Below are 26,084 nucleotides of genomic sequence, written 5' to 3'. Positions count from 1 at the left end.
ACCTACAAAACTTCCCATCTGTGATTTTGTTTTTACATTTCAGGTACGACAGCAGTTAAAGGGCTTTTTGACTGTATGTTGTAAAGCCAAAACCAAAATAAAGACAATGGTTTGTCAGAAGAAAAGAAACCATCATTAAGGGTCAGTGAGAACTCAAAATACTCCAAATAACCCAAAGCACGGGAAAATGCAAGCAACCAACTCAGATTGGTTTTGGTTATTTAATCTGATTAGATGAGAGTGGTGCAAGTTTTCTGGACCAATCGCAGAGCAAAGAAAGGAAAATACAAAACAATCCCAGATTGCTTTTGACACTCAAACTGTGTTTCCCTAGTGGATGAAAATGAAAGATTTAGATGCCTGGCACAGCATCACTAACAGACTTGCTGCACAAGAGAAACTTTGACCCAAGGGTGTTAACTGAGACTGCAAGTACTCTGAAAAGGAATTCTGTTTTGGCAATAGGAAAATTTTCCAAACTATGATGCCTAATAAACACCCTGCAATCCAGAGATATTGTATCATAAATTTCATACAGATCCTCTTCAGAACCTCTTTGTCACCAAAAAATTTAGAGAGCACTTGCTCCTTGGCTATGGTGAGGCAGTATAATTATGCACACAATAAAGTCTACTATGAAATTTATCATTATGCATAGAGCACTGCACAAACTTTGTGCAGGGATGACAGCCTTCAACTTTCCCAGCAACTAACTGAGTGACAGCATATGGGTAGACATCATGTACAACAAAGACCAGCAATACAGGGAAAAGCTGGGTCATTTCTATCTTCAAGCTGTGTAAACTACACATGACAAGCAAACCATATGATGGCTACAAGTCTGCATATTTTAATAAATGAAGCTTACCAAAAATGTCACCTCAAGAGGAGAGAGAATAGGCAAGAGAACCAATTCTCAAGAGAAGAATGGAAAGATTCGATAACAAAAAAGTCATGGCAGTTTCAGCACCCCTGTTTAGTGTCTAATCTGGAAATGACATTCCTTTACATCCTCAGAACCTTCCTTTAAGGTAGCACTCTTTTAATAATAGGGACTTTAAGAAACCACGACGGCGACGCCAAGGAAGACTTCGATTAAAAAATGAATTTCTACTCTTAGTTAGAATTTCAAAAATTGCTGCAGGAGCTTACTGTCTCATACAGCGCCACAGCTCAACTTCAGTATGACGTATAAAGTAGCCGTTGAGTTCCAAATGGAAATTAAAATAATTTGCCGTCGCGGTTTTGGTTCGCAGACGACGCAAATTTTGGCGATTTCACGTTGTTGTTTTGCATAGGATGGCTAAGAAATGTACAAAGTTTCAAAACCCACGTGCTGAGCTATTGTTCTGCCAATTAGATCTCTTGTTTTTCCACGTCCTTGTTGCCGTCACCGTCGTGGTTTCTGAAGGTCCCTAATCAATGCTATTTGACAGATACTGCCAAAGATGTTGTGATGGACCATTACTACTATGTAAGGTGCCATCCTGCACACTACAAGGATGTGTGTCCTTCCAAACACAATGGCTATCTATTGTATACTGAACCACCAGGCTATTTTGCCCATGGCCTTCAATCATGCTCAGTGGAAAATTAATGCTCCTGTTAAAGGTGAAGGCACATTTGCCCTTACAGAGAATCCAGCAGTTCTGAAATGATGGACAGTATCAAGTCTAAAATTCTCCCTCTGGTTAACTCTTTAACACCTTCAAGTGACTGGGGTACAAATTCTCCTTACAATATCACTGCTGGAAAATTTATTACAATCATGAGAATGAAGGATATGATTACCAAACAAATTCTCTTTATCAGGACCAAAAGAAAAGTAAAGAAACAAGTATGGAGAATATGGATACTGATGTTGGGTGTAATGGGCTGAGAGTGTAAATGACCCTCATAAGCAAGAGAAAGGTGCCATGTGCCTTCCTGCACACTAAAGTGATGTGTGTCCTTCCAAACAATGGCTATTTTACTGATTACTTGACTAGCGCTCTGTTCTCAGCCATGGTCTTCAATCACGCTCAATGACAAATCAATGCTCGTGTAAGAGGAAAAGGCATATTGGGTCTTACAGAGAATTCAGCAGCTCTGAAAAGATGGACTGTGTCAAGTCTTAAGTTCTCATAAGAATAAAGGAGATGATACCAAGCAAAGAAGCTTTAATTGTTAAACAATTCTCTTGTCTTTACCAAAGGAAATGTAAAGAGAACATGGACACTGATGTTGGAGTAAGAAGGGTCAAAAGTGGAAAGAACCTTCATGAGCATGTAAAATTAAGAAAAGATCTACACTTTATGCAACAAGGATAAATATTTGTTTTTACCAATGACAACTTGCAAACACTGTACACATGTGAATTAAACATTTCAGACCAGGGTACCCAGAAATCTAAACAATTTACAAGGAAAGAAAAAAGCTTTAGAAGTAATAACCTGAGATGATTCTTCAAACATAGAAAAATAATGATTTAGAGGTTTGTTCTTAAAACTTCTTTACACAAAATGCTTCAATAGATGCAACTCAAGAAAATTTTCAATATCAGTCTCTTTTCTGAGTTGACAAACTTCCAAGCTGTTGTCCTCATCTGCAGACATTAATTCAGAATGGCCCTTTATCAAAAATGTTGGTCTAAGGGTCTTAAACAATGCAGTAAAGTTTTCCAGTGGTTATCACTAATTCTAAAATGTTTGGCTGATAACTGATAAATGAAAGCTGTTTCTAAAGTGAGATTGTATTTTTTTGATACTGATGAACATACTTGTTTCCTAAAAGCTTTCTACTAGAAAGAATATGGGATTGAGTCAGTTTGCTAGACATAACGTCTCGTAGTCACGTTCGACGCACTAAAAACTACTATAAAACGAATACAAGAATTGTAAAAACGTGTAAAATGGTATATAAAAAGTCACTTGTAAAAATGTAGCGGAATTCCAAATCGATTTCGATCAATTACGATCCTCATCAGTAGTACTCCGCCATGTTTAAAATACTCATAAATAATTGTTCATATAAGTGACTAAATAAACAGATAGGAAACGACATACACCCGTCAATACAACTCGAAATAGATTACCCCTCTAAACACCAGGACGGAAAGCTACCTATCCTTGACTTGAAGGTGTGGATGGAAACAAAAGGGGAAGAGACAGACAGGCAGGACGAGAAAGCCTCAGCCTCAGTGATCATGTATGAGTTTTATTCCAAGAGCATGGCTTCTAAGACAGTCATACATGCTAGGTCTGCCGTAAGCTGGAGTACAAAGAGAACAGTCCTGACCCAAGAAGTCCTTCGGGTCTTACTTAACTGTAGCAGATTGTTACCATGGGAACGAGTAGTAGAGAATGTTAACGAGATGGTCCTGAGAATGCAATACTCGGGGTACAGCAAGAAATTCAGATATGAGGTTGTAGATTCGGCCCTCAAAGCTTTTAGAGCGAGACAAAGAGCTGAGCGAAAAGGAGAAAGACCGTTACATCGACCCAAGGAGTGGAGAAAGGTGGAATGAGAAAAGGAAAAGAGCGAAAGGAAATCCAACTGGTACAAACGCGGCGGGAATGAATCAGTAATTTTTGTACCAGCTACGCCCAACTCACGGTTACAGAAGGAATACCAGACAGAAATAAAGCAGCAAGGTTTCAATATTAAAGTGGTGGAGAAAGCCGGAATCGCCATTAAACGACTACTCCAAAAGTCCGACCCATTTAAACCGCGACAGTGTGGACGAGAAGACTGCCCAGTGTGTAGCACAGGTGGAAAAGGACCGTGTGATAGAGAAAGTGTGACGTATGAGATTAAGTGTATCCAGTGTAACAGCGTATACGTAGGGGAAACAGCCAGGAGCGCGTATACCAGAGGGAAAGAGCATACGAAATCACTTAACAATAAGGAAGAACGATCTGCATTGTGGAAACACTGTAAAGAGAAACACAATAGAGAGGTAAAGCAGTTCCGAATGGATGTGACGGGGGTTTATCACAATGACGCGATGCTGAGACAAATAACTGAAGGAGTGAGGATAAATAATGTGAACGAAGACTCGCTTATGAACTCCAAGAACGAATGGAACTTTTTTCAAATCCCACGAGCTGTGATTGATACATCATGACCGCTTACATGAAGCCTGGAAGAAGTGTGGACATTTCAGAGTCACTTATATGAACAATTATTTATGAGTATTTTAAACATGGCGGAGTACTACTGATGAGGATCGTAATTGATCGAAATCGATTTGGAATTCCGCTACATTTTTACAAGTGACTTTTTATATACCATTTTACACGTTTTTACAATTCTTGTATTCGTTTTATAGTAGTTTTTAGTGCGTCGAACGTGACTACGAGACGTTATGTCTAGCAAACTGACTCAATTATCGAACACGTTCCTGGCCTCGGCCCACAAAATTTCATCAGAATATGGGATGATTGTCAAATAATTGTTTTAGTACGATATCAATAGCAGAACAAATACAATCATGTTATGTACTGCCACCATCATTTTGCCACAACACATGGTGTCCATATTGCTTCAAACTTCAATACATGAAAAATTATCATTTTTTTACCTTACTAACAGTTTCACCAAAGCATAACTTTCTAAGTTAAATTACATGTACTGTAAATCTTTATTTCATTGAAGCAAGTTTGTTCATGCTACTAGCATGTTTCTCAAAACAATAAATAATCTCATTCCATGGTTTAACATATAATATGCAGAGACATTTTGCAAGTTGAGTCAGTTTGCTGACATTGAGTTCACGTTCCTGGCCTCGGCCCACAAAATTTCATCACAATTTTGCAAGTTGCTGACATTTTTCCAAGAATTGAAGGGGCATGGAAAATACGAGCAATGAGCACTATCATTTCACTTTTTAGTGTTTTAATTGTAGTTTGCAAAATACTTCCTACAGCCTTATCTGTATCATAATATCAATTGGTTAAGGAGTATGCCAAAGACAAACAAAAGCATCTAGGTGTTCTTCATGACCAAACAAAAAATGTGCTACACTTAAAATTTTGTTTCTTTCTAAGACAAGCCTAAAAACAAAAAAAAAAACAAACATCAATGTTTGGATTGTTCCATGCAGTTGTTTTTTGCTTGGTATTTTTGCCCTGGTGTAGTATATTTTGCATAGTCTCGTGACCTTAGATGGTCAGTATTTGAATTATCAACTCTTACAGTCTATATGAATGAACGTGAGTGAAAGCACGCATGCTTAATCTCTAAGTTTTTAAAGATTTAGGTAATTATGAATTTTGGTCACAGCCTCTTTGACTTACTGCTATTTGACTCAAACCAGCAAGCCTCACTGTCAGTGTGGATGAAGTAAAGTATTTGAAGGCCAGATCTAAACTATCCCTGTAAAAATAAAAAAAGGGAGTTTGAGTGCATAAAATATGTAAGGTGGTTAATTCTGAGCAAATTCTTTTCTGGTCTTAGAGTAATGGAAGTTTTATTTGCTCTATCAGAAACATGGCATGTTAGTTACTTTTCATGCCACACAAAACAAACATGTTTCTTTCCTTTTTTTAACCCTTTAAACCTTGGAGTGACCAAGATCAAATTTTTCCTCACAGTAATGCTGCTGAGTCATTTATTAAGATTATCAGAATAAAGGAAATGGTTGTCAACCTTGGAAAATTTGATTGTTATACAAAGCCTCTCTGTCAGTACCAAAGGAAATGCATAGAGGAAAATGTACATGGAGTTTCCTTTTCAAACGCATCAATCAAGTTTAAACTTTAAAATTTCTCCTCCGGCAGCTCCCCAGGCATCTGAACTTTTGAAGATTGGTTTGTCCAAATTTATGCCCCCCCTGAACCAAATTTTTGTGTTCAAATACCCTTCCCAATGTTTTTGTAGAAGACAAAATCAGTAACTGTGACTTTGCACATTGACCAAGCTTTAAAACCTACACCTTGTTAAGTGCAACGTTAATTGAAGCTCCCCTAAAGGGGCTTTTCAGCCTCAATGTAGTAAGGTTGAGATCAGACGTCAGCATTTTATCAGGCGCCTTCGGCAGCTGCTTCAGTCCATGTAGCAATCTCACCTTCCCACTCAGGGGAGGACATCCACCACACAGTAATCTCGTGCGTGGGAAATTAACGTCTCCTACCCCAGACCCTGCAGGAGACAGGACCTACGGCTTTACGTCTTATCCGAAAAGACAAAGCAATGTGAGTGAAGCGACTTGCTGAAGGCCGCGACATAGTGCCCCAGCCAGGACTTCAACCCGGGCCGTCCGACCCAGAGTCCAGCACTCTGACCACTGGAATACTCACGCCTCACCTTGAAGAACTCATGAAAATTGAATTGAACTCTTTAACTTTAAACACCTCGATTTATGTTTAAAGATATAATACTGGTTAGGAGAGATTTGACATTTCTGGTTCAAATTTCCCACCCCAGATAGACTAGGTTAAAATTTCCTTCCCTCTGAGCACAGAGGACGGTCAAATGCCTACGGGTTGCCCTGGGGAGAGGAGAGAGATTTTGAAGCTTTGAATTGATCAGTGTATAACACTAATGTCTTGAAATCTTCAAAAGTGCAAACACCCCATACTTATCACAGATGGGTCCAGATTCCACAGGCCCTTTCACAGCACTCCACATAGAGTCAACCATGATACGACCATCTGGTTGTCGCAAATCCTTGTCTGTTAGTTTACAAAGATACCTGTATAATATCAAAAAGCACACATTGATTTATACAAATAAGCTGGGTTGTGTGTAACTCTACTAGCTCACCATAAGCAGAGTATTGTTGTTAAGAAATTGTGCTGCCAATTTCAAGTGAGGCTGCTCAAAGACAAAGTATCAAAGAAGGTGCTTTGCATGCAATGAGAGACTGGCCTGAAAACAATATTTTGGGATGCTTTGAGTGCACTAATTCTTCACTTCCTGTTTACAAAATGGTGGATGCCAGAGAAAAAAGGAAGTCACAATAAACAAGTGCTTAAAAAAATGTTTTCTTTTAAGTACTTTGTTTACTCTTTTCTTTCAATTACTTCACGCTTTACCCTGGTTTTCAAAACCTGGGCAATGGATTTGTCTTATCTAAATTTTGACAGGACAAAATATTCTACTGTATAAAATTAGACTAACCTTATGACAGGCCTTCGGAGTGGAATTATGTACTGCATGATTGCCTGAATGCTAAACCATAAGCGTAGCTAAAGAAAGGAATAAAAAGAGCTCAGCTTGAACACACGAGTGGATAATGAGAATTCAGAAAAAATGGAACATTAGGCAAATAGTTTAAGGACACGTTGTAACAATACCACTTAATCAAAATTTCTACTACTACTAGGGCTTGACACTAACAGTAGCCAACTAGCCACACACTAGTAGAAATTCAGTTTTGGCTTGTGGTTTTCAATTTCCATAGGCCAGTTTGGTTAGTAAACAAACTGAAATTGTTGTAACATCTAAGTTGTCACTGGCCACTTGGCTAGTAAGATGAAAAGTGAGTGTCGAGCCCTGACTACTATTTTTCATTCGAATGAGGCATGAGAGAAGTTTAGTGACCACCATTCAACCTTAAAATCCAGATGTTATCATAGGAAACTAGCTCTGTTCTCAGTGGTAATGATTTGTTTGACTGCTTTGGTAGGTTTCCTCATTTGACTGTTGACATACCACTCTTGAGATTTAGTTACCACTAGAACCATAAGAAGGTTTCCCATGACAAAACCATTATTTTACAGTCAAAGCCCCCCATATCAAACTTTCTCTGCATCTCACTTGAACGATAATTGTAGTAACTTTGGAGGGATATAAGAGCATTCAATACATTTTACCTGAGTAACAATATTGATGAGATGATGAGCAATTGGAAATGGCAATGTAGTCGGATCAGCATCTTGAAATGCTTCCCTGATGGCACATAGACCACCATGGTTGCAGAAGTATGCTACATTAATCAAAAGAGCCTCTGGTACTTCCCCGTCCTAAAATGGCAAAATACTGTATAAGCTACTTGAACAAGTAATGTAGGAAAAGAGTCCCTGTGACAGTCCTTGTCCACCTCTTTCCTGCAAGGCTGCTGGGGTTTTGGAACAATGATACACCAAATGAGTGCGAATGTAGTGTCCTTCTCGTTGGCCAAGATCTTGCTCAAATTCAGCTGGAAAATTTAGCTGAGAGTGACTGCTTAGTGACATCCCTTGGATCAAGGTGAAGTTTGGAGGCTTACTAGCCCTTAAATTCTTTACAACCTAACATCAGTTTGTATACAGGGTTTTCATTAACTTTTGAAGTAGAAGGATGCTGCCATGTGAGTAGGTAGGTACCCTAATAAAATTGAGGGCTGAAGGCGTGAACCTCTAGTGGGGTCTGGGGGCATGTTCCCCTGAGAAATTTTTAAAACTTAAGTTTCCCAGGAGCACATTTTCCTACTATCTGGAAAAGACATTTTCTTGCAATGAATTATGATGCCTACTTAATCTAGTCTGAGTAAAGAAAGAATGGTACTCTGGGAGAATTTGACTGTTTTAATACACAGCTATAGCTATATCAAAACAATACTGTTGTTTTGTAGAGCCTCGTCAAGAGAGAAACTGACAACATTTCTGAAGTTTATGAAAACTCAAAGTCAGGGCCGTAATCAGAATCTTCAGCATCCAAATCTGTTAGCTCCAAGGCTTTGGAGGTTTCCTCTACTTCTTCCTCAATAGAAAATTACTTTCAGTCCAAGTTACTGGGAGTTTCAAAATATTGAAGATTCCAAACAACAGGATTCCAATGATAAAATTCTCAGCACCTAACAGGCTGAAGCAGATTTTCACCTTTAAAATTTTTGATGTTAAAGCTTTTGAATGCTTTTCTTGGCTTTATCTTGAATGAAAATTACATTGGAACAAATTTTCTTTCAAGTTTCTAAAAAACTGCTCAGAATATTGAAGCTTTGAAACCAAGAAAATGTTGGCTTTACATTGAGATGCATGTGTTAGCCGATGAGCATCTTTTACGGCAACACTCTACTCTTGTTGTTTATTTCACATTTTGAATTGTACTTCAGACAAAGTGTTAAATGAACAGTTTAAAAGAAATGGAAAACATAGGAAGTATTGTTACTGTATGTAATTTTTCAATAAAGAGAACCATTCCTCCAAATCCAATTACAACCAGAAAACATAAATTCAATTTTCTGGGTCATCGCTCTTGCTCTTTCATATGCAAATGAGTGCTTGCGTGTTTCCCTCAAAGAAACGTGTAAAGAATACAAGATTGATGAAATGCTTAAAACTAACTTTTTGACTTCTTGTAGGAAAATGACAAAAAAGAATCCAGGATGCCTTGAGCTTTTCTTTTGCTTGCCATTATAACTCCAGAGAATGCATTTGCTCTAAACATGTGACACATTACGTGCAAGTGTTATGTAATAGCTTATCACGCACTTAAAGCACTCAATTAATGCGTGGCACCTTTCTTGTCAAAGTACATTTTATTTTCATGATCTTGGGGCAAGTAATTGATAAATAAGGGCAGAAAAAAGGTTTTAAAACTACAAGAGTAAATATTAATTTTTTTCTTGATGACTTTTTTTTATTTTGTACATGAAGTAGCCAGGTACTCTGTTTTAAGTAGACGGGTGCCAGTCCCTGTGGCCCAGCTTCTAATAAAACCATGTCTATATTCTCTACACTGTTCTCTAGACATTAATTTTCCTAAGATGCTAACCAAGAGAACTTGTTTCACAATCAGGTGCTGCTTTAGTTGGCATTCATTTCCTTTACTCTTGTGACTCCAATGCTTGATTTAGGGTTGATTTTGTAAGGAGAAATTAGCTACTGGTCACTCTTGAGGATTTCAAGGTTCACTGTCATGCCTCAATTGTTCCTAACAATGGACTTTGTCTTTGACAAATGAAATTATGAACGAGTCAAATCTTTATTTTCCTTCTTAACTCTTTAACCCCATACATTGACCAGCATGTAAATACTCTTCAATATTACCCCTGAATCACACATCACTGTCATAAGAATAAAGGAAGTGATTGCACACTTGAGAAGTTCTCGACCGTTGAACAAATTTTCGTTAGCAGCACCTTTGCAAATGTATAGACATGATGATGTTAGGGTATAAAGTCTTAGTGGTCTGTTTTTGTCAAATGACAACTTGTTTTAGATTTGTTAAATGCCAACTTTCTTCGAAGTTTTAAATTTTAAGAAAACAATATCCATGATAATACTACATTAAGAACGTTACAAAAAATTGGTTCATATGTACCTACTTAGGAAGTTTTGAAAGAACTCAAGAAGCTAGAGCTGCTCTCAGCTACACCTTGAGCTACTCTTAGGCTTTTCTCATGCTCTCAAAATCTCCAGTGTGTTTGATATCCTCATAAACACACACTGACATATGAAACAATAATCAACTATCAAAACAATTTACTTACATTGACATCACAGTATTTGGAACAGTCTTTACTTGTTGTTTCCTATTAAAAAAAAAATATCAATAATTTGATTGACAAGGAAAAGAAACAACTTCCATATCTAGTTCTAAGAATACATTTAGATAACCGAGGGTCTACATTTCCCTGCAAAAATTGGGCTGCCTTTAAAATACAATTCTCACCAGACAAAAGAAAAACACCTAGTGCACTTTATGAGTGAATCTCAAAATACAACCACTGCAACTGTAGGAAATTTAAGAGCAGCGTTATTCACTACGTCCTAGAATAGATAACTTTTCACTCTCCTTGGTAAATTATTCAGCCAGGTAATGACACTACACAAAATATCATTACCAGAAAAAAGATAGTATCCCTTTTTTAACTTTACTCCCAAGATTTTATTGGTGTTTTTCTTTACTGTCTGTCATACAATTCTTATGAAGTTAGTTTAGAGGATTTGGTATTGGACCAGGTAATAATCCCCTAACTGATTTTTTTCTTCATTCGCATCAATTGTCTGTCTTGGTCACTCATTGGTAGTCTTAATGGTTAACAACATAACCAGAAAATGTATGAAAAATTAAAGGGAGAATTTCTAATTATATATCAGCAGTTCAAGGGTAACTGTATGTCATAGATAGCAGTGTAGGATAAAAAGTCATTGGATTAAACTAGCAAACTTTGCTCAGAATAGCCAAAAACTGAGACAGCCGTGTTGCCTTGTGCCCAGAGCATGAGCAGTGCATGCCTCTTGCATGCTGTTGGGCAGATTTTGTCCACACAATAAAAGATAACTTCAGTTTACAAAAGTGAAAAAACCTATTGAAGTGTTCTTGAGCGTGTGAACCAAAACTTTGAATTAACTTTAGAAGTTACCAAATGTAAGTGCAGATGAGAAAGATCATACCATTTTACCCTGTGATCCGCACACGTGCGAGGTTCAAAGTTGCTAAAAAGTTACATATGATCATCAAACTTTCCTGAGACAATTTTTGTTGACCGACCATATATAGTATACGTACACAAAACGTGTTTAAGAGGATGGGATCTATAATCCTTTCGAAATGACTGCTGAAAGTGCGATTAAAAAGCTCGCTAACACACTACTTAACCCCACAATATAAGCTGTTTAGATAGCTTCGTTTTAGAAATTAAATCCTCCCAAAGAGGTTTACTTCAAAAAATCGCACAACTTTATGCAACAAACCTGTCGCAAAAGATGAATCTTTCGCACTTGATAGAAAGGAAGAGGCAGCTGAAATACTTTTCCCACAGCAAGGAACAATCTCTCCTTTTCTGGTTGTGACCACTCGTTTTGATCCACCTTATTTTGATCTTCGCTAATTTCAGTTCCTTCCTTCTTCTCATCTTCGACAGCGGGAACACGAAGCTCGCATATAAGATCGATAGCGCATTTCAAAAGATGCTGAAGCAGATCTTCCAAGCGGGCTAAATACAGCTGATCTCGGAAAATGCACCTACATTGCCTGAGAGAAAAGAGAAAAATAAGTAGACTTTCATGCATGGAGCTAGTCCGCTATGGCCAGTCTTTACCACGTAACAATCTCGCAGTTGCGGGTTTACATACCGTTGTGGCCACGAAAGGACAAACGAAACTAACTCTGTCACATCGTCTTTTCCAAATTCAGGATTTTCCAAGTCATCTAAATTGACAACAGAAAATTTCAGTCAGACACTCCTAAAAACTGTCTGGCATTGGCGAAAAAACGCAGTGAAATAGACATTTTTTTTGTTGAATTCAGTCAAACCTTACATTTATCAACAATTGATAGAAGTTCTTTGCAGCATTCTGACATTTTCTTAGTCAGAAGAGAGGAAAAATTTGCGATACAAAAATAATTAAGTATTTTTTTGAAGTTTTTATGGCTGAAATATAGGAAGTATTCACGCCATGTTCTCGCGCCATTTTGATTTTACCAGCCTCGACCTCACTCAAAATATAGCTCCCTTAGATTCCTGGGTAATAATAACCAGAACCCCAGGGGGAGGTTGAGGGAACACAATTACTCGAGATTCTAAGAGGTGACTAGAAAACGCTTATGCTTTCATTTTTTTTTTTTTTTTTTTTCTCATTATGGAATCCTTCTCATTAAGTCAAAAAGGTTTATAAGCATATTGGGGGTGAGGAGTCAAATGTTCTGAAAAAAAAAAAAAAAAAAAATTTCCTTTCCAGTAGCAATTCCTTCTCTTGTGATTTTTAACCATAAAGGGTGCTACCGTGTGTGTTTCACATGAATAAGCCTTTTATCGTTATCATTTCTGTTCAATTTGTGTTTAAGTTGATTTTGCTAATTGTGAATTTCCAACATCATTGTTTCAATAACTAGGTATAGTCTTTTAAGTAAGTCAAGCTTTTGGTTTGGGAGTCACATGTTGCAGGAGATGAGTATTTGGGAGAATCTAGGAGTTTTCTTTTTTCTTTAGCACTCAGCCAGAGCTAAGATAAGATGTAAGTAGTTTCTGTTCCCATCTGTCTTGTTTTTCCTGCTGTATGATATTATTTCGTTTTAGTATTGTAATTTCCCGCCGTGTTGACACAGAAAATCAGCTCTTTCCTTCGTAGTTTTCATTGTGAGTGATGTACCATCAATTCCACTAAACAAAGTCATTTCAAATCTAATTAATGACATCACTCTGGTTTAACTGGCAAACTCCCATAGACAACACCACATGCTGGCTCCGGTCCACTGGAAATGCAACACTGTACACTTGTGTAACAGTACCTAACAGCTTTCTGGTCCCCTTTTTCAAGGCAAGTAAATCTTTAATAATTGAAGTTGAGCAGTAATACACCATCCAGTCTTTATCCAAGAAATATTAGTTTCAGAGCATTGGTAAACACACCAAGAGGTCTGTGCGGAGGAGGGGGTTGCATAAACACTTAAAGCTACCCTAGATCCGACATCACCATTATTCAGATACGTACTACACCATACCATGCTTGGACGTATGCATTATTAACCAAGCATGAGGTCAAGATGGTTGGATATTGGCAGAGTTCTTTTTTTGCATTTTTATGGACCAAGATGAAGTCAAGGTCCATAAAAATGTGAAATAAGAACAAGGCTAATATCCAACCATCTTAACTGAACAAGCTTGGTTTAAAAAGTATTTATATCACAAAAAGATTTCCCTTTATTAAGAATTAAGAACGACTTGTTTACTTCGAGAGTCAGGAAAGAAAGCCAACTGTGTTTGTAGCAAAACAAACTCTCAAGAATCATTTCTGTTCTAACTATCTTCTGCTGCTTTTTGTGTTTCCATCGCTGAAATTGTCCAAGAAATATGAAAGTAGTTCTAATTCAGCTTTTTTTCAAGCGCAGGATCAATGCAGGCAATCCTGAGTGGGCAAGACAGGCCCATCTTGCCTGCTTGGGTAGCCAATCACAACACAGGATTCGCTTCATCTTGCCCATGCATGGGCACTGCAAGTGATGTAATAAAAAATGATGTTGCACACATTGGTGATTACCTTTAATTGACTTGTTACACTTCTTGATGAAAATGCATCTAACTAAAATAATAGATAGTAATTATATGATTGAATTCTACAGAGTTTCATGTACCAAGGTACCTATCAAGATACCATGATTTTAACTTGAATTTTCTAATCTCAGTATTGAGAAAGATCCAGTAAATATTTGCGACACAATATTCCAAAAGTGTCTCAATGGCATGCAAGTGCTCATCAAATACTAAAGAATGATGCTTAAATATCTCAAAATGTCCACAGTTGTATTTTTGAAAATTGAGTCTATGTTGAGATTATGTTAAGTTTAAGCCATATTAATTTGTTTGTTTATGCTTAATCGTAAGATTAGTCAGGCATCCCTAGCTAGGATAGCCGCGGAGGCTACGGAATGAAAGAAAAACATTATGGGATAAAAGAAAAAAGCACATGGAGAAATAGAGTTGAAAAACTAAGAGAAGTCAGAGTAAAATTGTTCAGTTTATTCAGTTGAAAGTGAGTCGTGAGTATATCGTCAGAAGAAGCAGTTCCAATATCTAGGAGATAATTACTGAATCACTCTCAGGACAACTTATCATCCATAACATTTCTACAATAATTTTCTACAAAATTCTTCTAAAAAAAAAAACAACCCGCAGCGATACTTAAATTGATGTAATCAGGGCTGTGTGCCATTGTGCCCATCATCCTGGTTGGTTTGTATCTGTCTCTCTACTCTTGTTTTTTGCATGGTCTCAAGCATATCTTTCATCCTATTCCGAAGGGAATCGTTCCAGTTCTCCAACTTGTCAAGACAAGAATTAAGTTGATCCAGCTCCTGATCAAGGGCTTCATATTCTGAAGCAAAAAGGTTAAAAGTTGAAAAAAAAAAAAACAGCACTGAATATGTATTGATTGATAAGGTAAGGGTCCCTTAGGGGTCTGTAATCTGGAGGCCCTATGCCTCCTGTTGTTGGACAGCTGATGGCCTTAATAATGGGTGCGCTGAACTTTAGATTCAAGCAAGGTGGGTTCATGCCCGAATGGGATCATTGAGTTGTGTTCTTGGGCAAGAAAGAGTACTCTCACAGTGCCTTTCTTCACTCAGGAGTGTAACTGGGTACCATCCAACAAGTGGGGAGACCTGAAAAACTGCTTGGGGTAGCTGTGAAATAAGCTGGTATCTCGTGCAAGGGAATTCGCAGTACTCCTGGTTGCTTCACGCTTGGGAAACCAGGATAAGCTCTGACGAGATGGGCCTCTTGGATGGAGCCTTGTGAGTTTACATTCCTTCAGTTATCGTTTTATAACTTTGCCACTCTAAGGACGAAAGTGACACGATTGTCGTGATCCGACATTATCTTGAAATTCTGACTTTTGTATTTTTGATAGTACAAAGGTGTAGATGCAAAGTTCCATCTACTGAATGTAGATGAAGAACTACTTCATTCTCTCAACTCCGATGTTAAATCAGCTGCTAAAGAAGTTCTACGCAACTTTTCATCTTAAACCGAAATTGAAAGTGCTCGTCACATTAAATTTTAGAATTTGATCCAGAACCTACACCAGTGCATGAAAAGAATCCTCCTGTTCCTAAAATTATTCACTATTCCATATATTAATAACCTTTTTCGTCTTCATCGGGTTCACCGTTCTGTAAACTGCCATTCACCATTTCCGGCTTGCCGTTCAGATCATATAGGCCGTTTTCTTCCGCCATGATGGATAATTAACGTGCACGTGAGTGATCTGGAAACTAAAGATAGGGCAACTTACATGTTAGTTGCCAGATCACGTGAGTAATCTGGCAACTAAGCATGTACAGGATTTTTATTGAAATTTTGTTAATTTTAATTGTAAAGCGCATAGAGTTCAATTTTAATGCGCTATATAAGAACTTATTATTAAATTAAATTAAAGGAACGAGGACGGCCTGACGGCTGAGCGAGGGGCTGGGCACACTGTTCCGTGACGCAATTGCGCAAGTCTGAAACTTGCTCCTTGACGTAACTTAGCGAGGAAACGAAAAGTTTGTGGGGCAACACCGGCCTTGTCGGTTTTTACCATTTTCCCTTCAGAAAAGAATGGCTAAATGGGGTGAAGGGGATCCTAGATGGATCGTAGAAGAGAGAGCTGACGCCAAAAATGTAAATAACTGGCACTGGTAAGAAATTGCACTTTGTGAAATGTTGTATGTCGTACAACATTAGATTTTAAGTGCACGTGGCTAGCTAATAATATTGACACCAGATACATGAAAATCTATTTTTTTTCCTGTGATAAATGCACAGATCAAGCTTTTGCTTCTTTTTTCCTTACTCATTGTCCAATAGGACCGAAAAGAATGCCACTCCTTGGTCCAAAGAAAGGTTAAAGACGCTTTTAAAAGATTTAGAAATCGAAACAGATGAAGGTAATACCTATAATAGGTTTGTGATGAAAATGTTAGTCACGAAATCGGAACTGCTTTCTTTCGGCTTCTTCGGAGAATTTTAAGCTTATGTGCATAGTGATCACTGGCTCAAAACAGAGCAAAAGCAAACGGAGCCGTGTTATAGTGATCGTGTTACTTATATAATTTTATATATATATACATATATATATTCAGTTTAATAGTCGTGTTGTTGCAACAGACAAGAGAAATAATTTCTCTTGTTGTCAAACAACCTTGACAAAATTTTCGTCAAGGTTGTTTGACAACATCAAGTGAGGCGATAGAATTTATTTAACCAACATTGAAAAAAAAAATTCAAAAAGCTTGCATTTCACTTGTGATATCTTCTTTGAGACAACTGAGGCGCTGCTGTTCAAAATTGTCATTTACCAAAATTCACGGAGAATGATGGTTTCAATTCATATTCACATGACGATGTTGTTTTTCTTGACAAGTATAATTTGCTTTTTTTTATTTATCTTCTAGGAAAAGTTAAAATAACTGAGGTTACCAAAATTGATGGAGAAGCCTACGCCAAGTAAGTCCATGCATTGCTCAGGCCTCGATTTCATCTGGTGCTGAGATGTTTACTTAACTTCTGCTGTCCTTTCTCTTTTTAGCAACAGAAAAGCAAAACTAATATTTTTCTATGAATGGGTCATTACACTTGAATGGACAGGTTAGTTCATGGAACTGCATTGTATGATAAATTGTTTACAGAGGCCGTATCTAAGTAAAATTTGTTATCTTTTACTGTAAGCCATGGCAGGCTAACTTTTTTTTTGATTGTCACCCACTTGCTCAGGAACTGTTAAAGATGATGACAAAGTGTGGAAAGGAAAAATAGAGATTCCAAATCTGAGTGAAGAAAATGATGCTGATGAATTAAACGTGAGTTAATTAAAATAGTATTGGAATAGTAGTAATGTTTATTAATAATAATCATAACTTTAGTTATGCAGTTGTTAAAATGATGATAATTATAATGATGATGAAGATGATGATGGTGGTGGTGGTGGTGGTGGTGATGATGGTGATGATGATTAAGAAAAAACTGTCGCAAGCATTTGAAAGCTATATGCAATGTTCTTACATAGTGTTTGTGAAATGGTTTTAGGATTTTGTTTACAATAGAGGTTCATGAGGATTTTTGGAGTTTCAGCTGTGTACATACACAATTTATTACTAATTGGATACTTTGTGACAGAGCTTGCTTTGCATCTGCAGGTGTTAGTGACAACTGACAAGGAGTCAGAAGCAAGTTTCAAGTTAAAACAACTTATAAGATCTGTTGGTACAGGTCTGATCAGGGAGAAGTTGGGGCAGTATATTAAGGAACTCAAACAAGGTTCTTGCTTCTTACACATATTGTAAATTACATATTTTAATTGATCAACAAGCCCAGCTTATTTTATTACACCCAGTAGAATTGTTTGCAAGCTTGTCTGTCTTTCTGACTGTCTGCCAGTCTGTGTTGATTTGTGTATGTGTGTGTTTCATTCATTGCTCTCTTTAGCACATGGCTTTAAATGTATTACAATGTTTTTAGCTGTATTTCAAAGTTAAGTAGGTAAGCCACAGTCCCTCATTCTCATTTTGTTAAGGTATTACTATATGATTCATATATCTGCATTTTTCGTTCCCATGCAGAATTCAGTCAAGGAATGATTCTGCCTTCCAAGGACAGCCCAGCCTTGCAGAGGTCATCTCCAAACAATCAAGAAAGTGAGACACTCAAACCAGCTGAAAACACCTCTGCCAGTTCAGGGGATACAAATAAAAATGACAGTAAGTCAATATACATGTATTCACATGAATTCAGTGTTCTATCTCTGTGGAGAATAGTATAATTATTAGGTTTATTAAAGATGAAAGAGATATTTCGACCAATATATACATGTATGTAGGTTGTTCTAAGGGTTGATAACATCATCCAATGGATTGCAATAAAATAATAATAAAAAAAAAAACATCCCCAATTAACAGGCAAAATTCAAAAAGCATAGGCAATCATTGTTGGAACCCAGAGGATATGGGAACTATGAGGCTTTTGAGCTAGTCCCTTTTAAGTTATTATCATATTACTATTGTTATCATGATTACAAATAGTTTATGATTATTTGTTACCATTTAATTATTGGTTGAATGTCAATTAGACAATATATCCTTAAACAATCTTTCTCTTGTGGAACAGGGTACTAAACGTGTAGGATGCAGCAGGTTTTTTTTTTTTTTTTTCTGCAACACTACCTTCAAGTGTCATTATACAATCTCTAATTCTTTCCAATGCATCAAAAATTGTGCTATACCAGTAGCCAGCCACATGCAGTCTTTGACTGTCTGTTTGTTTATAAAGACATTTTGTTTTAGTCCCGTTGTTCCCCTATTGACATGGCATTGATGGATAACATCAATCCTACCGGGAACTTGATGAAATACTGGGAAGTGAGGTTACATATTTTATTGTCCTGTAAATATATATTTTTGCCATCAAGATGTAAATGTCTGGGTCTTGTCTTTACTTGATTGACCAATTTTATTTTTAGCAGCAATACACTATGCCAATTTTATCTGTTACCATAATTTATAACAAAATATTTAATGCAATTTGTAAATATCTGATTTCATTTTTTTGATTCTGGTAGTTGAAAATCAGCGACAGAAGTGTTTTTTCCCTTATAGTGACCATCTAAGTATCCTTCCCCACTCCATTGGGTCAAATCTCTTTACAAGTCATATTAGGTTGTTTATCATTTCTACAAGCTAGGCAGATGTTTTCTTCTCATTCATTTAGCTGATACAAGCAAGGTTGGCTGCCCCATCGCTACCAAAAAGCTGACCATGAAGCAAGAATTTCTCACAACTGCAGAAGAGTTATATGCAGCACTAACAGAACAACAGGTGATGTACGTAATATATACTGGACATACCAGACAAGAGAAGCGTCTCTAACTAACACACAGACATAACTCAATAAACCAAATAGTATACACTACTCATAAACATCTGAATTTATGAACAAGACATAAAACTTGAAGTTAATAAACACTTTACTTCAAAAGTACCTCTCTTCACCCTGGAGATGGATATCAGTGAATGGCCAGAGGAGCCTGCTGAAATCCCAGGAGGTAACCTTGTAAAGGATTGATATCCCATCAAAGTGGGAGGGGGGCAGAGATGGGGAGTACTGCTCCTGTTCTCTTCGTGTTATAGAAACCAGGATAACAGGGCTCAACAGTAACGGTATCCAACTAGCCACAGTCTAGTAGAAGTTCAGTTTTGGCCTGAGGTTTTCGATTTCCACTAGCCAGTTTGGCTAGTAAACAAACTGAAATCGTTGTAACATCTAAATTGTCACTAGCCACTTGGCTAGTAGGTTGAAAAGTCAGTGTCAAGCCCTGGGATAAGCTCCAGCTGGATGGGCCACTAGGTTCAAGAACTGGCATCATCTTTACGTACCAATCAAGTGTAAAGTATCACAAAGTTAGAGCTAGCTGGTAAAGTTCACAGAAAAAGTACGTGACCTTCAAAGTTGTGTTTTCCAAAATGATGCTTATAAATTCTGTCCTCTAGTCTCACAACTAAAAACAGTATTTTTGGTAGCAACTTATTGTCAGTAAAAAAAATTAAGTCCACCAACATAAACTTTGTTAGTTTTTACGTTCATTTATTTCACACCATGAGTTTGCCAGTAAGCCCCAACTCGATGTACTTTACCCCGTTTTTTAGCTCATGATGTAACCTGTCAAGCAATGGCCATTAAGTGATAACCTGGTATCTGTTGTTTCATGTCTACAGAGACTTGAAGCTTTTACCCAGAGCTCAGTAAAAGTGGATGCTAGTCGTGGGGGAACATTTGTGCTATTTAATGGCAATGTGTCAGGAAAATTCCAGGAATTGGTTAGTCAAAAAGGATTTTTGCTGTTACTGTGAAAGTTGTAGCAACTTAAACAAAATTGTCTTGGGAATTTCTCTGTTGATAGCGACACTGGTCAACTCCCATGAGTGACCAAAACAGAATTTCTCCATACAATATCAATACAAAATCAAAGTAGACAAGTGATGAGAATAAAGAAAAGTATCAATGAGGAGATTATTATTTGATCCCAAAACCAAATTCTCAGAACTGATATCATAAGAATAGTATGGTAGACAGTAAGGAGAATAATATTGAGATCTTTGGAATGAAAGGGTTAGAAGTTTGTTGCAATTTCTCAGGTTTCAGAGGAAAAGATTGTTATGCTGTGGAGATTCAAGAGCTGGCCTGAAGGACACCATTCCACTGTGAAAATCACTTTGGATGAGAAAGATGACCGTACAGAGTTGACCTTAGTACAGTCAGGCATCCCTGAGGAAGATTTTGAGCGCACAAAAAGTGGATGGAAACAGTACTACTGGGAAGGAATGAAACGAACATTTTGTTGGGGGATGCGATACTTCTGACTAGAGTTTCTGTATGACTTGGCATTGTTTTACTTTGAGCATGTAATGGTGACCTAAACTGTGTGTTGTTTGTATGTCTTTGTTGGACTCAGATTTACTTGAGATTTAGTAGGGCCTGTAGGTACATGTATTCTGGGTAATTTTTGTGGGTGGGGAGCACAGGGAAATGGTTGATCCTGCTTCTAATGCATTGGTAGTGTGTAGGCCTACATAATAGCTGACATGTTCGTTGATCTTACCAACTCGTCGGTAGTGTGTTGGTTGTTTGTCAGCCAACGCATTTGTAGATGGGTTTGTGTGAAACTGATGGGGTTTTATACCTGTACTGAGAAATGGAGCATAAACCTGAGTTTTTAGCTCAAAATTATATGCAGAGGTTACTTAATAGGAACAGATTAAAAAAGAACCATTGGAAAGAAAAAGTTTACAACCCCTTGCCCTTTGCATCCACTTTATTTCTCCACTTCACATTTCTTGTTCAGAAAATGCAATAACTTGCATGGTGTCTGTGTCAGCTCATACATGTGGAATTTTTTAGTGTAAGTAGGTAAATTTTTAGAAGAGAAGAACCTAAGACCATCCCATAGCAAAGATAATGGGGTCCTCAATAACATTTGAAGGGATAACTTGCACTGGTAAATGAAGAGGAAATTAGCGTATTGCTGTAATAGAACATAAAGTAAGCAGCTTAAATACCAAAAAAGACTGCCATCAATCAATGCTTGCCTTTTTTCCATGGAGAAAAGTAGCTGAACATCATTCTATTCTCTTTGTTGATTCAATTTTGTCAGTTACAAGTTTAAACTTGGCAAAGTCCAAATTGGTGGAAACAGTAAGTCTGATATGCTGTGTGGTTGTTAATGATCTTTCCAACTTTGGTATTTTTTGTTCTCTCTGTCAACCTGTAAATTGTAGTCTAGGTTTTTGAAGTATCACCAGTGCCTTTTCATGCAGACAAGAAGTAAATTTTTAGTAGGTTTAAACTACATGTAGCAATGAATGTATTGTTTTGAGATCTTGTTCCCCAGCAATTTCATAATGAGCTATTACTCTCATAATAAAACTGCTTTTACTTATAATGCACTGATTGTATATCTGTCTTGCATTTTGCATCACTTGGAAGTTATGGTCAGACAAGTAAGATTCCTTCAAATCTTGTACACACTAGCATCTTTGGGCATTTTCTCCACACTGATCTATTGTGTATTTCTCATGGTACTGGCAAGGAGAATTTGTTTAGCAAGCAAGAGCTTCAGTTGGTAATCATTTCCTTTATTGTCAAAACTAGAGCACTGGATTTGGTAGTGATATTGTAAGGAGAATTTTGATGCTGGCACCCCAATGAGTTAAAAAGGAAGAGCTTAAAGCAGGAGATACCTTCATGTATTAACACTAATTACCTATTGGAGTGATGTTGTCACAGAAATGACTCAAAGGCAGAGGGTCAAAAATGCTGTAAGGAATTAATGAGAGAAAGCTTATTTTCCTCAGGACACCGCTCAACCTTTTCTTAATCCTTTTAAACCAAACAACTTCAAATGAATAAAACTGAATCTTCAGTTCGGATCCAAATAATGATCTTTAATAATGAAAATTAGAAAACTTGAAAGACTTCACAACTTTAAATACTTTTTTTTTCAAAAATAGGTCTTTGTAGCCATAATAGTATATACAGTTCATGGAATGTTATCAAACACTGCATTTATGAAAACTTTTGACAAAAAATTTCTATTCTGGTTTGGTATGCCTATCAAACATTCCTGCATAGATCTTTTTCTCTCTTTCTCTTATCTTCTTCAACTCCTCATCCAGAGATGCCAACATTTTCTTTATACTTGAATCTAATGAAGACAGAAGAAAGAAAACACTAAGAATGAGACACTTGCCAATACCTTAAGAACTACAGTCAATTCCCCATAACGTGAACCTTTGCTAACTTAACCACACCCTAACTCGCACCAAAATTGATTTCCCCTGGAATAGTCCCTTTTACAGTGTGGGCTTGGTGGCCAAGCCTTTGAACAGGAGTGAGGCTAAGGGTGACCTTGTTACGATAGAGATGTTGCTGCATTTCAAATGCAAATTTCTTTGTTATGATGCTGAGTAGATACAGGTCTCTATCACAACAGGGTCACCCTTAGCCTCACTCCTGTTCAAAGGCTTGGCCACCAAGCCCACAACTGTAAAAAGGACTATTCCATCATAATTTACTGCCATTTTACCCTCAGTGACTCAAACCCTCAATAACTGGAACCTGTTGCTGGCTCAAATATATATCTTATTAACCAAGCATGAGGGCTGTACTGGGAGAATATCAGCCCGAGGTCTTGACGGTACAGACCGAGCACAGCGAGGTCCGTACTGCCAAGACCTCGGGCCGATATTCTTCCAGTACGGACCCGAACAAGCTTGGTTAATAAGAGATTTATTATACGACTGAAGTTCAAAGGGACACAAGAGCGGTGTCGTTCGGGACCATTCGGGACAGTGCCCAGTCCAATACTTAGAGAATATTGACTGGCAATAGAGCATTTTGATTGGTTGATTTTAATTATTGGCCCTCTGACTGCCCGAGTCGTGTAATAAAAATTCTTATTTCCCTTCAGATATCTTTCTCTACATAATTTTACCCTTAATAACTCTGACTACATTTGTCAATACAAACGAAACAAACAGTGTGGTGCAGACCAAAACATCTGCATAATTATGTATGGCTATCTTAGGGAGAGGGTACATGCTAATCACCTCTGGGAGTTGAAAGTTATTGCTTGTGACTGCTAATGTTTTCTTTTCCTTCTTCCTTCGTACATGTATTTTCTTGCTCTCAAGTATACTATGATCTAAATATTCATCAACACTTCTACTTTCCTGTACTAGTGTGTCAGTGATCAGACAGGATTTAAGACAGTGAAATACAAGATACAAAAACCCTCAACTTGTCATGTGACGTTGTTTCATTGCAAGTTTTGCATTGACAAGAAATGTGCAACAGAATTTGTTGCTCAAAGTAGACATGCACTCCACTTTTCACAACAACTTTCTTCAACCCGCAACAAATGTTTTTTTTGCTCTTGCAATGAAGCAATGTTGTGCAACAAGTTGAGGGTTTTTGTATCTTGTATTTCTCTACCTTAAGAGCCAACTGGTCACAGTGCAGACTTAAATGTTACAACATAGCAAGAAATTTATATTTTCAAAAAAATAAAAGGACCATCTCCTAGCACACAAATTTTAAAGTGGGATTGCGTTGTGCTGTGTACAACCCCAGGATAAGTCAAAAACTATCCTAAGTTACTCTTTTACTCTGGCTTAATGGCAGACTGCACCTTCAGGTTCCAACTCTTCTGCAGCTCTTAAGTCTCTTTCTGCTTTCTCAAAGTCTTTCAGATGAAAGTAGGATTGGCCTCGTCTAAACAAGGCTTTGGCATTCGATGGTTGAATCTTTAGGGCCTACAAGATGTTCATAAGAAAAACTTAATACTTAATACACAGTCCCATGCATCATTCTCTGAAAAAAAAAAATTAAGTTTACCGTAAAGGCCCCTATTGTTTGAAGGTGGGATAACACTATCCAAATGCTAGTATGAAAGACTTTCTTAAGCTTTACCCCAATTAAGCGGAGTGCCTAACTACTATGTAAGATATCATCAGTTATTACGGACTTTAAGCAGTCAGGATGGCAATGCCATGGAAGACGTTGATTAAAAAATGAGTTTCTACTTTTAGTTAGCATTTCAAAAATGGCTGCATGTGTCTACCATCTCATAGGGTGCCAGACCTCAAAGTCAACATAACGCATAAAAGTAGCCTTGAGTTCCAAATTTAAATAATTTGCCACCGCGGTTTTGCTTCGCAGATGATGCAAATTTTGGTGATTTCACGTTGTTGTTTTGCAAAGGACAGCTAAGAAATGTACAAAGTTTTAAAACGCACGTGCTGGGCAATTGTTCTGCCAATTAGATCTATTGTTTTTCCACGTTCTCATTGCCATAGTCATCGTGGTTTGCTTTAAGTCCCTATTTACTTTAACAAAGTGCAATGTGACTTGCACCCCCAATAATGAATTAGTTATGCCTTTGAATTGTCGTCTAATGCGTCATGGAATAGAATTAACTCTTAACTCTCCTACCTCATTGCAGTTGTGTACTGTCCGATCCCAGCGACTGTCTTTGAGTAAACAAGCTAGAAATTTTCCAGACATGAAATTAGGAAGGGCATGAATTCATAAAACTGAATTAGTATAGGTAATCACATGATTTTCAGTGTAATTTGGTGTAAATAAGCATGAATAAATTTTTTCAAAGACTAACAAAATTGCGTAAGTGTCAGGGCAAGTGCAGTTTGTGGTCTTTGAAAGGATTTACCAGTGCTTATTTATTCCAAATTGCATGAGAAAAATCATGTGATTATGTATTAATAATATACATGAAAAAATACACAGTAGCTTATCATAATTATGCAGAAGAAAAGCACATGCATCACATGTAAAAATAATTTAATCAAACCCTGCAAGTGACATTGACCTTGACATTATCATTGACCAATCATTCTGACCAATTAGAATGTCTGGTTTGTTACTTTCTTTGTACAGAATTAACCCTTTTCTGCATCGAATTAACTCTCTTCTGCACCGAATTACCTGAAAACTGCATTTATCTTAACCAATCAGAACTGAGTAATTTTTTCATTTATATTATTAAGATTGAAACAGGCCTCAGTGTGTTTAGGGGGGACATTTCGAACAGAGAGAAAATCAACTTCAAGCTACCGGCTAAGTTGTTGTAGCAGCTAAACTGGACTTGGAAAATTGTTTCTTTATCTTCGTCAGCAATGTCTTTGACGATCGACTCCATTCCAATTAGAAACGGTTGATCGATAAGCCCTTTCACGTGCAGTAATGCCTTATGATAACTTTTCATTGCATTCCTGTAGTCCTTTTTCTTGAAATAATCGTTCCCCACCGCTTTAAGGGCGACTCCTCGCTCAATTTTTTCCTTGGTACTCAATCTTGAATTTCCACCTGTGGGCTCTTCCACAGCCGCCATGTTTACTGAGTGACCTGGCCGCTGGACCTGGCCAAGTGCGACAGAGCTGAATAACGTATACGCATGCGCTAGATTTTGCCGTGGAAACACGGATTTTGAGTCGTTCGCATGGTTGATTTCCTATTCTGTTGCTTCGAGGCGTCCTTTTCCTTGCCGCTTTTCTTTTACAGAACAACCTCCAGAAACTTGGTACACCCCCTAAAAAATTTCAAAAATCAATTTTTCCATAAAACCTCTGGAAATAGGAAAATGCCTTCAATGAAAACAGAGTTCCTCGGTTTTTAAAGTCGGCTCTCA

The 26,084-nt window shown here is 37.4% G+C and overlaps 4 protein-coding genes across 4 annotated transcripts in view; 1 reads left to right on the top strand and 3 right to left on the bottom strand.

Annotated features, from left to right (window-relative positions):
* The window catches only part of LOC111329818 (ubiquitin carboxyl-terminal hydrolase 34-like), a 61,540-nt gene extending 49,196 nt beyond the window's left edge, over positions 1-12,344 (bottom strand). Inside the window, exons 1-8 of the mRNA XM_088725217.1 lie at positions 12,171-12,344; positions 11,985-12,060; positions 11,604-11,883; positions 10,397-10,438; positions 7,797-7,946; positions 7,102-7,169; positions 6,560-6,673; positions 5,277-5,355 (exon numbers count right to left, since the gene is read on the bottom strand). Coding sequence (XP_088581343.1) covers positions 5,277-5,355; positions 6,560-6,673; positions 7,102-7,169; positions 7,797-7,946; positions 10,397-10,438; positions 11,604-11,883; positions 11,985-12,060; positions 12,171-12,213 — 852 coding nt within the window. The 5' untranslated portion in view covers positions 12,214-12,344. The remainder of the gene's footprint in view (positions 1-5,276; positions 5,356-6,559; positions 6,674-7,101; positions 7,170-7,796; positions 7,947-10,396; positions 10,439-11,603; positions 11,884-11,984; positions 12,061-12,170) is intronic.
* Positions 12,345-13,878: 1,534 nt separating this feature from the next.
* Positions 13,879-15,646, bottom strand: LOC111329824 (bublin coiled-coil protein). The gene is made up of 2 exons (XM_022934590.2): positions 15,492-15,646; positions 13,879-14,723 (listed from the first exon to the last, which is right to left on the bottom strand). Exons 1-2 carry the CDS (start codon positions 15,583-15,585, stop codon positions 14,545-14,547), a joined length of 273 nt encoding a protein of 90 aa, XP_022790325.1. The 5' UTR covers positions 15,586-15,646; the 3' UTR covers positions 13,879-14,544.
* Positions 15,647-15,851: 205 nt separating this feature from the next.
* LOC111329822 (activator of 90 kDa heat shock protein ATPase homolog 1) lies at positions 15,852-21,821 on the top strand. Its single transcript, XM_022934588.2, has 10 exons — positions 15,852-16,029; positions 16,199-16,278; positions 16,786-16,837; positions 16,920-16,978; positions 17,105-17,190; positions 17,527-17,647; positions 17,950-18,087; positions 19,094-19,200; positions 20,098-20,199; positions 20,518-21,821. Exons 1-10 carry the CDS (start codon positions 15,950-15,952, stop codon positions 20,740-20,742), a joined length of 1,050 nt encoding a protein of 349 aa, XP_022790323.2. The 5' UTR covers positions 15,852-15,949; the 3' UTR covers positions 20,743-21,821.
* A 481-nt stretch (positions 21,822-22,302) lies between these two features.
* On the bottom strand, positions 22,303-25,814 carry LOC111329823 (tetratricopeptide repeat protein 9C). The gene is made up of 4 exons (XM_022934589.2): positions 25,511-25,814; positions 24,872-24,924; positions 24,069-24,192; positions 22,303-22,583 (listed from the first exon to the last, which is right to left on the bottom strand). Exons 1-4 carry the CDS (start codon positions 25,785-25,787, stop codon positions 22,471-22,473), a joined length of 567 nt encoding a protein of 188 aa, XP_022790324.1. The 5' UTR covers positions 25,788-25,814; the 3' UTR covers positions 22,303-22,470.
* Positions 25,815-26,084: the final 270 nt, after the last annotated feature.

This window comes from Stylophora pistillata, chromosome 6 (genome assembly GCF_964205215.1).
Source record: "Stylophora pistillata chromosome 6, jaStyPist1.2, whole genome shotgun sequence".
Taxonomy (NCBI): Eukaryota; Metazoa; Cnidaria; class Anthozoa; order Scleractinia; family Pocilloporidae; genus Stylophora; species Stylophora pistillata.
The sequence above is the reverse complement of the archived record's forward strand: the minus strand, read 5'-3'. Positions and strand labels throughout refer to the sequence as shown.